We start from the raw sequence: 11,436 nt of genomic DNA on the forward strand, positions 1-11,436 counted from the left end.
GGAGGCGAGAGAAAGTCGCAGAGGGAGTCTTAGAAAAGGAAATCCACGAGATAGGGAGCAAAAGTCAGACACAGCCAGAGGAGAGAAAGACATTGGCCCTGGCCGACCCAGTGAACCAGGTCACTGACACTCTTACCACCGTTGGTCCTCACCTCCTCTTTGGACAGGTGGTCATCGCTGTCGCTGTCGATCTGCTTGAAAACGTTCACCACGGGAGGTGCGTCGCCGATGGAGATGAGCTCCACGTCGAAGATCAGGGTGGCACCTGCGGAAAGACGTCGGGTTTTAGACAACGCGAAATGAAAGGCTCGTTTGAACCAGGTGGGTGCACTGCTGGGAGTGTCGTGAATGACTGCGTGGGTGTGCACCTACTGTATGCCTCTGTGTCTGATATATACTTGTCTATGTGCTGTCTTATATTTGTGTTAATTTCATTTGTTCTTACTTTGTTTCTCTGTTGCCCTAAAGAACCCGTATGTAACAACTTTTGGAACAGAAAAATGTATCATTATGGGTTACCTGAAAAATGTAAGTATCATGATGACTTCCAGTTTTATTGCACCCACTGGAAATTATTGTAACTTTGATTACAATGCAACACAGAAGAACTGACTGAAATTGCATCACAGCTTTTACCTTTCGCTATACACAAAATCAGATTACAAAGCATAAGATATAACATTGCAGGTAAACACGTGAAGTTCGGATACAAACAGATTTAGCCTACAAGTTTAAAAACAAAAGGATTAATCTAAAGATTACTTTAAATCAAGTACTCTTGAGTTTTAACATTTTTACTATGAGAAGACTGGCATTTTTATTTTTTCATAAGGATGACCTCAAAAGCTCGAGTTGTGAGGGTCATCGGAATGGAGACGAAGGAAGAAAGGCAAGCCTGATTCCTGAATTAAAGAAAAAAGAGCTCTTGTCCATACACAGGCCCATGACCAACACTTCAGCCCAGCTGAGCTGCTCAGCGGGAAATGTGCACCAACATTCTTGGAACTTAGTGGAGACATGGTCCCAAAGAAGGAATGGTGACGTGGCATTACCGTCATAATTACATAAGTACTGGACAAGGTAGTGCTTACTGCCAAGGACTTTTCTAACACTGCACAATAAATAAATAAATAAATAAATAAAAATAAATATATATATATATATGTATATTTAATATACATATATATATGTATATATTAAACACACAAACACACACACATACATACATACATACATACATACATACATACATACATACATATATATATAAAATACATATATATATTATATATACATATGTATATATATGCACATACATATGTATATGTATATATATATATATATATATATATATATATATATGTGTGTATAAATACATACACATGTGTGTGTGTATGATTACAATCACTGACGCGTGATTTATATATGCTACTGTACCACGGGAAAAATGAAGCACTGAGTGTAAATCCTGACCGCTTTCGTTTCCATATCCACGAAACTTTCAGAGGACTGATACGTGGTGGTAGAAATTTACAACCCAAAAAATTAACGGCTCCCGCACTGGAGACACTAACAGGATCAAGTAAGAAAAGAAGCGTCCTCTAGCACAGGAATCGTCACGTAACACTGATGAAGTCAGCTCAGTGGTCTGAAGCGTCCTCTAGCACAGGAATCGTCACATAACACTGACGAAGTCAGCTCAGTGGTCTGGTTAAAGTATTTTAATAATAATAATAATAATAATAATAATAATAATAATAATAATAATAATAATAACAACAACGATGAAGAAAATAAATTAAACTATAAACTCAGCTGCTGAAGTTACAGACATTTACTGGTGATATCCTTCAGCGTCCCGTGAAATCATAAATATGATGGGGAAGATGAAGCTTCGTTTTCCTAGGTCCATTTTATGTAAAATTTATCATTGTTATTATCTAAATTTAATTACATTTGATAATTTACTTATGTTTCATCTGTTTACTGGTTTTTTTATTTTTTTTTTTTTATTCTGTATTTTCCTGTTCCTCCTCTTACTTCTTTGTAATGAACACTATATTGTTTTTGGAAGGCTGAATTTCAAGTCAATGGCCCCTGTGGGCTTGTTCCATATGCATAGGGTTCATCTTCTGGCTAATAATAATAATAATAATAATAATAATAATAATAATAATAATAATAATTTTATTATTATTATTATTATTATTATTATTATTATTATTATTATTATGATTATTATGATACCCATGTCTTTAAAAATTACGGTAATATCAGAGACGGTCGAAATGCTTAATTCCACCCATAATGACGGTACGAGGCGTCTCGATGCTAGCTTGAAAGTGGCTGGCTCTAAGGCTGGAGACAGCTAGTCTAACCATAGAGTTCATACCCGTAGACTAATGTCATTAACACAGGGAAAAAGGAAATGTCCGAATACTCATTCCGTTTGATTACAGCGATATCCGGATGAAATATAACTTCATATAAGCTCGGTGTTTGGCCTTACCGTGGCGCAAAAGCAGGCAAACATAGCATTCGATAAGCAACAACGTTTGTAAAACATCTAGTGTTTGTGCTTGATGTCATTGCTATGTAAGTCAAAGAGTCTGATAGAACCCCATTTGATTAACGCATCTCTCTCTCTCTCTCTCTCTCTCTCTCTCTCTCTCTCTCTCTCTCTCCCGGAAGGGAAATTAGAGCAACAGGGGTCTATCCGTCTGATCGATCTGCGCTATACTTCCTCAGTCTAGGGCCGCAGCTATCGGCCAGAGGAGGAGGGGAGGCGGGAGAAGGGAGGAGGGAAGGAACGGGTAGGAGAGGTAATAAGGTGGGGGAGGGGGGAGGAGACTGGGGAAGGAAGGGGAGGGGAAGGTTAATAGGACGAAGGGGCATTCCCTTCTTTATGCTGAACTGGTGCCCCTTCCGTCTTCTCTTCTTCTTCTTCTTCTTGAAGTTTAGAGTTTACAGACTGCCTTCCTTATTGATTCTCTCCGGTGGGTGCTGCTTCCTCCTCCTCCTCCTCCTCCTCCTTGAAGGATAATACAAGTCCCCTCCTCCCTCCTACACCTACCACACCCCATCCTCTCTCTCTCTCTCTCTCTCTCTCTATACACGTACACACTCAAATACGCAGTTGTCTATTTCCAAATGATAAGTCCGTCTTACTAATACATTCGTCACGGAGGTATCACACGAAAGCGATTACAACGAGAGGACGCTAAGTCTTCTGTTACGTTCCAATAACAAAAGAACGTACGCCTTTCATTTCGCCTGGTAAGCTTCGTGGTACGTCAGACGTCACAAACAACGGGAGACAGAGAGTCTTTCTATGGCTCGACAGATCTTCTGATTTCATGAACAGTAGAGAAAACATTTTTTTTTGAGATCAAATCGGTAATATGACATCAAAGATTTGCTGCTCTGACGCTTGGGAGGTAAATCAGTCGATCAATCAATCAATCAATCAACAATAAGCAAATACAACTGACGCTAGTCAATTTGAATAAATAAAAAATAAATAAATAAATAAAACTGAAGCCTAGTCCCAAGCTTGGTCAAGACGAGCGAGAGGAAATAGATTCTGATAAATAAGGCTGTGAGAGAGAGAGAGAGACTGATTCTCTCTCTCTCTGTCTCTCCCTCTCTCTCTGGTGAGAAAGCTCACAGGTCGATGACACCAAGATCGAGACAAAGAGCCGGAAAGAGTAAAAAAAAAAAAAGGGGGGAAAAAAAGAAGACACAAAATCATCGTAGCGTGAAAGTTAATCCAGGGGGAAAGCGGGTTTTGAACGCGTCAATTCGATGATACGCAAATTCACAAACAAATCTCTCTCTCTCTCTCTCTCTCTCTCTCTCTCTCTCTCTCTCTCTCTGTTTCCGAAATTGGAACTAAGCCGCGTCCCTGGGTACGTAATACAATTACTCTCAGACCCCAAGGACACAGCAATACAGAAACATCACCATTACGCAACGGTTACAGGGCTCTCTAGAGGTCAGCTCTGCATTTTTGGAGATTCTTTTTTTTTTTAACTGTTTCGTTCAAGAAGCTCTTCTTTCCACTCTTATTATCACTATACATAAGAACCGGATCTTTCCTAGATAGTGACCCCCAAGGGTTTTAAACCGGTATGCACCCACCTTTGCGGAGTGTTTAGTACCAGCCCGTTGGGGATGACCGTAAAAACATAAACAAAAGACTGTAAATATCGAAAAGATAATGACCCCCAAGAAATATTAGTCCTAGATAACGACCCCCGAACTTTGTTGGGGTCACTCTCTAGGAAAGATCCTAAGAACGTACATGAGGTATTGTAAAGATATAAAGCCTGAATAATGCATATTTTCTTTACAAGAAGAATATCATATGACCCCGTTAAATTTCTGGGTTATTTGCTTAATTATTATTGAATGCCATCTCATTTCAGAAACATCGGCAAGCAATCTGTTGAAAGAATCATTCTTTTTCATATATTCAAAATCCTTCATTATTGTCAAGATTTTATTTGGTAGCTTGAATTAAATGACATTTATTTATTAACTGTTTAGTTAATTAACTAATACAATAAAAAACTAATCCCGTACATAAACAATTTCATTCTTCAGTCCACTAACATCAGTCTTTCTACGCGATAAATGAAAAACAAAATTCAACGAGAAATTCAGTCAGTTGCTACAAGATCTCTCAGGTTCTGCTCTCGCCAAAGATACAGAGAAGGGATTTTGATTTTGACTACGGTCATTCTTACTCTGAGGAAACATTGTCTAAAATCGATAGACTCAATCGTTTGGAATTGGAGATATTGTCTACTGTCTAAGACTTCAGCACTGGAGTGTAGAGTCTAAATTTCAGGGTATTACCAGTTGAAATTGGAAAGGGACACTGCCTACCGTCTAAGACTTCACTACTGGAGTGTAGTCTAAATTTCAAGGTTATAAGCCGCTGAAATTAGAAAGGGACACTGTCTACTGTCTAAGACTTCAGTACTAACGTGTAGTCTAAACTTCAAGGTATAACCAGCTAAAATTAGCAAGGGACACTCTCTACTGCTTGAGAATTTAGGTCTAAATTTCTGAAATTCGGGACTCTGTCTACCTTGTATCGTAGGAAAAAAATAAGAAATTTCCTTGCAACGTAAAAAAAAAAAATAAAATATGGAGGAAATGTTCTCCATATTGTAAAAAAAAATTAGAGGAAATGTTCTTGTATCGTAATAAATGTGTAGGAAATCTTCCCTGTATTGTAAAAAAAAAAATGTGGAAACGTTCCCTGAACTGTAAAAAAAAAAAAAATACGGAAACGTTCCCTGTACTGTAAAAAAAAAAAATATGGAGGAAATGTTCTCTGTATTGTAAAAAAAAAAAAATATGGAAACGTTCCTATACTGTGAAAAAAAAAATGGAGGAAATGTTCCCTGTATCGTAAAAAAATGTGGAGGAAATGTTCCCTGTATTGTTAAAAAAATAGAGATGTTCCTGTATCGTAAAAAAAAAATGTGGTGGAAATGTTTCATACCTCCTAAATACACTTTTTTCGCTTAATTTCTACAAGAGCAAGTAATAAGCCCACAAGTGAGGCTTATTGACTGGGCGTCAATAAGAAAAACATAAAAGAAATGTTCCTAACACCTAAATACGCTTCTATTCACATCAAAAAACATGAGTGAACAGTACAGGGATGAAATGCTGATATGAACAAAAAAAATTATCAGGTTGTCCACTTGAAGCATCTCAAGTTGCGTGTCAAGGAGGTGAGGAAAGGCACCTACATCCCCACCCCCACCCATAATATATGTACTGTATATATATGTATATATATTCATACACTTATATATATGTATATATATATATATATTTATATTGTGTATATATACATATACATATATATACAGTATGTATATATATATATTTATATTGAGTATATATACATATACATATATATACAGTATGTATATATATATATATATATATATATATATATATATATATATATATATATATATATGTATGTATGTATGTATATCTCTGACAAACAGACAGATAGATTAGCCTTGACATCACCAGGAAATTACACGAGGGAAATGAAAGGCTAGATATTAATGACGATGATAACGATAACGATGATGACTTGATTACTGAAACGCATTCCCTCTTATCAAAATTTTAAACTTCTAATTAAAAAAACATTCATTAATCTCTACTAATGATATTTTTACTCATTATTAAAATATATAACCAAAAAAAAGCAACATTCCCTTTGATCGGAATAACGTAATTATTGCGTAATTTCTCAACTGGAATGATAGTAGAAGTGAGCCCTTTGATGGATAACTGAATGAAGTAACTCATGAATTGATTCTTCTATAAACAATTAAAAAAGGTCGCTGACTGAACAAGTACTTTTTAGTCACCTAATTGGTAATACTTTATATGTGGATGCAAATTCCCTTTATTGGAAAGCCATCAAATTCGTTACGATAGTCCGTCAGTCTCCTATCACAAGAAGTTCTCTCTCTGGGTTGACCTGAGTTCAGTCTACAGGGGGCGTCACCTGGGGAGGGTGCCACTTGGGCCCCTCAAGACACTGATGGCCGTTCCCCCCAAGACTTGGTTTGCTCCCCCTAGCCTTTGATATAATAATAATAATAATAATAATAATAATAATAATAATAACACCTATTTGCTGCTTTATTAACTCAATACAGCTCTTATATGGCTTCAAAATGCTCCAAAATGCGCCAAAAATTTCCAAACATTTCTCGGGAGGATTACAGTGCCACCCCCTATCCCTAGCTGATAGGGCTCGCTTCATTCGTCACTCCACCCACACAAAAGTTTTAAACCTTTGCCCCCTCCAAGAAAAATCTGAAATGACGCCACTGGTCCAGAGGTCGCCATCAGGCATCTTACATCCTTTTTACACCTTGTCACAATTAAGAGCCGTCTATGGGCACGGGCCTGTGTTGGCACAAGGCCATCTTGACCTAACAGCAACAGCAAATTGCTAGAGCTACTAATGGTAGTGCTGCTAATACACGTAAAAATGAAGACAAAACTAATGCACTTCAAATGAAAATGGCGATAATAAAGCGGCTTATGTTCCTTTTAAACCTCCACTTGTGACTATACATCAAGACTTGACATTTACGCAGTGTTCATCTAGTAACATTAATTGTAGCTGTATATAATATTCTTGTAACAACAAACCGTTTTCATTTACAGTGGATGGCTTCCATGAAAAGCAATACAGTCGCCCCTGTCACAATCATACTTTAATTATATATATATATATATATGTATACTGTATATATATATATATATATATATATATAATTATTATATATATATATATATATATATATATACATATATAATCTTAATTATTCCAAAATTCTTGAAGTATTAATTCAGCTCACTAAAGATATCATTTAGAAATTCCTTATAACGTAGGTCAGTTCACTTAGTAAAATACTTTTAAAAGATTGTACCAAAAAATCGATCAGAAAAAACTGTAATAAAAAAACTAGCCCCGGGAGATTTTTAAAAATACACATAAAATATATATATATATATATATATATATATATATATATATATATATATATATATATATATATATATATATATATATATATATATATATATATATATATATATATATATATGTGTGTGTGTGTGTGTGTGTTGTTTGTGTTATGGTTAATTTTTTTTAAGTTTTCCTGGGGTAGTTTTTTATTATAGATTTTTCAGATATACATATACATATATTATATATATATATATATATATATATATATATATATATATATATATATATATATATATATATATATATATATATATATATATATATATATATAGCCTATATATATATATATAATATATATATATATATATATTACCCTAAAAACTGTACCAAAAAAACGACACACCAAAGCGCTGTAACAAAAAACTACAACTCCTCCATAAAAAAGTGACCAAGAACTACACATAAGCCGTACCAAATAAGTATCTAAAAAAAATCATACTAGAGAATTTGACCCCAAAAAGTACAAAAAACCAACAAGCGTGAAGTAAAGCTGTATAAATGAAACTACCTACCCCAAAAAACTGTACCAAAAAAATATGCAAAAAACTTCCCACGAAAATAAACTGCATCAAAAACATAACCATCCCAAAGAAAAACACCTATAGCCATATAAACTGTACTAAAACCATAATCCCCAAAACATTCCAAAAAAAAAAAACACCCAAAGGAAAACTGCAAGTTGGACTTCTTACCCTCGAAAAACTTAAAAAAAAAAAAAGAACCTACCTACTGTTCATAAACTGTACCAAAAAATCTAAAAAAACTGCACGAAAAACTCCCATTCACCCGAAAATAAAACTGTACCAAAAATAACCTAAAACAAAGCTAAAAGTACTAAACTAATCAGGAAAGAGAAACTATGCCAAAAAATTAAGCACCCCCTCGAAAAAAAAAATGCACCAAAAAAGACTAATCCCTTCCCAAACAAAAAACTATAACAAAAAAACTAACCCGTAAAAATATACCAAACAACCAACAACCTAAAAAAAAAATTGTACAAAAAAAACTACACCAAGAAAGACTAATCTTCCCAAAGAAAAACTGTAACAAAAAACTAACCCATAAAAAATATACCAGAAGACAAACCACCTAAAAAAATGTACCAAAAAAACTAACCCATTAGACAATGTACCAAAAAAAACTGACCCATGAAAAATGTATAAACCAGGAAAAGCACAAAAAAATGAACCAAAGAAAAAACTCGTCCCTTCAAATAAAAAAAAAGAAAAAAACTGTACCTGGAGGAATGACATCGCCGGCACCACGGTCGCCGTACCCGAGTTCGGGAGGAATGGTGAGCTTGTACTTGTCCCCGGGGCACATGCCCACCAGGCCTTGGTCCCAGCCTTTGATCACTTGTCCCACTCCCAGCTGGAAGCTGAAGGGCTGGTTGCGGTCCACGCTGCCGGAGGGGAAGAAAGGGGAAGTCTTTCGTTAGTCCACAAAATATACATGAAGGTTGAATCATATGGAGGCCTTTTCTATTTTTGGTTTTCAAGATGAAATGTCTATTGGTAAAATGACTATATTATTTTTTATTTGAGTAAACAGATTAACTAGAATATTGTGCAATATTACATAGACACAAATGTGTATGTATGTATATATATATATATATATATATATATATATATATATATATATATATATATATATATATATATATATATATACATATAAATATATGTATATACATATACATGTATATATGTATACACATACACATACATATATATACATTTAGCGTTTACCAATAAACAAACCAACACTTACAGAGCTATTATTAGAAAATATCCATAGTATTCATTTGATTTTTTAGAAAAGATTCAAATATATTCCATATTTTATACATGCACACTTAATATTTAATAATAAACAAACCAACATATACGCAGTTATTAAGACAAAACGCCTTATGGCAACCATTTCACTCTTTTTCAGAGTGTTCATGATTTGGACAACTTTCTTTCTTTGCAAAGTAACATCGGCCACGATTTGACTTTCAAGCCCGAACGATACATTTTGCGACACAAAAACTAATTATGAATACAATTAATATAACTTATTTCCCGTAGGGTAAACAATAAATCAATTATATTAAACTAAATGAGTCTTATCATCATGATGAAAATAAATGCATTAACATCACATGCTCTATTTCATGATAGCCTCTACTGTCTGCACGTATCAAAGCCTCTATTTTAAGACGGAGCTTCTGTTGCAGAACATCAGACGTTCTCTGACATCAAAACATCTCCTTTTCAGCTGGATGATCCAATATGACCTTCAATAAATATAAAATGAATTTTCAAACTGGAACAGGCGCCCTCTGCTGGAAGCCTTGATTTTGGTGTTAGGAGTTCTTCAATACCGAGCTGTAAGGCTGACAATGAAATAGCAAAATGCAATCTCTTTCGACGTCTTCTTCGTTCTGTACAACAACAGTAGTTTACAGATAAATAAATTCCCGTTTAGAATCCCCGCCGTCCAATAAGTGAGCAGCCTCTTTGAAGATACAGAGGGTAAGGGTACACTGGTTACCGTATAAATTCATACAAAGTTTCAAGAACTGTTTTCCATTTGGTAGTTCTATTCAGAAGTTCAAGCGAACATGCAATGTATTAGTACCCTAATATTGCTCGCCTTGCATTTTAATACATTTTATCTAGTTATAAATTTATATTTTTTTTTAATAAGTGGGATCTCTTCTTTATGTATTTCCCTTTACCTATTCTTACTTCTTCCTAATAAACACCATATTCTTTGGAAGCTTGAATTTCAAGTCAGTGGCCCCTGTGGGCTTGTCCCATATGAACAAGTTTCATCTTATGAATAATAATAATAATAATAATAATAATAATAATAATAATAATAATAATAATAATAATAATAAAAAAATAATAATAATAATAATAATAATATTTATTTTCCGGTGTTTCGTGTTCGTTATCAAAATCCGTTAACGAACATGTACGGAAGCAGAGTTCGGAGACGAGAGGTCGTCAGAAGCCCCAGACATCCCTGTATTTTCATGGATGAAATGAATGACGTCGGTTTAGCAGCAATCGAGTTTACCTTAAGTAGAGGGAAGCAAGCCGCATTATATTACATGAATCACTTTTCAAACAGGATCGTGCCACTTTCCTTCATCATTCTTTTGGAGGATTCCGCTTTTAACACGTCAGTCACGATGAAAATAGAGTAGAACAGAATATAGAATTTAGGCCAAAGGCCAAGCGCTGGAGACCTCACGGCTCTGAAACGGAAATAGACAGTAGAAAGGTTTGAAAGGTGAAACAGGAGGAAAATCTCGCAGTTGCGCTCTGAATCAATTGTTAGGAGACGGTGGAAAGTAAGATGGAAGAAAATATAAACGGAAGGAATGAAAGGGGTTGCAGCTAGGGTCCGATGGGACGCTGCAAAGAACCTTAAGTAATAAAGAAATATATATATATATATACATATATACGTATATACGGGAAAGTGAATGACCTAGATAAACAGTTCGTTCTTCCGGCTTCGAGGACCCTGGCTGTCGTGCAGCCAATATTCATCAATCGGACAGATTTATCGTTTCTTTTCTGGCTGGGCCCCTCCCTTCTTTCGTCTATTTTTTTATTGTTTTTTTTTCCGCGTCTGGCAGAGAAAAATGCATTCCGCTATCAGTTCGGTTGGCCTTTGCTCTTAGGAGAAATCAGTCGATCATATTGCTTTTATAGTTGTTGAAAACATTCATCAATCATCCCTTCGACTGCGTTTCAGCTTATCAGGCAGGCTGCATGTTAATACATTCACTCACACCACGCCGAGGCGAATCAAGCGACGAAGATACATTGGGCAAACATGTG

At 35.2% G+C, this 11,436-nt stretch overlaps 1 protein-coding gene across 1 annotated transcript in view; it reads right to left on the reverse strand.

Moving 5' to 3' along the window:
* Fkbp14 (peptidyl-prolyl cis-trans isomerase Fkb14) overlaps window positions 1-11,436 on the reverse strand; it is a 39,731-nt gene that overhangs the window by 10,137 nt on the left and 18,158 nt on the right. Inside the window, exons 2-3 of the mRNA XM_067117359.1 lie at window positions 8,827-8,990; window positions 153-265 (exon numbers count right to left, since the gene is read on the reverse strand). Of these exons, the coding sequence (XP_066973460.1) occupies window positions 153-265; window positions 8,827-8,990 (277 nt within the window). The remainder of the gene's footprint in view (window positions 1-152; window positions 266-8,826; window positions 8,991-11,436) is intronic.

The sequence above is a fragment of the Macrobrachium rosenbergii genome, chromosome 15 (genome assembly GCF_040412425.1).
Source record: "Macrobrachium rosenbergii isolate ZJJX-2024 chromosome 15, ASM4041242v1, whole genome shotgun sequence".
Classification (NCBI taxonomy): Eukaryota; Metazoa; Arthropoda; class Malacostraca; order Decapoda; family Palaemonidae; genus Macrobrachium; species Macrobrachium rosenbergii.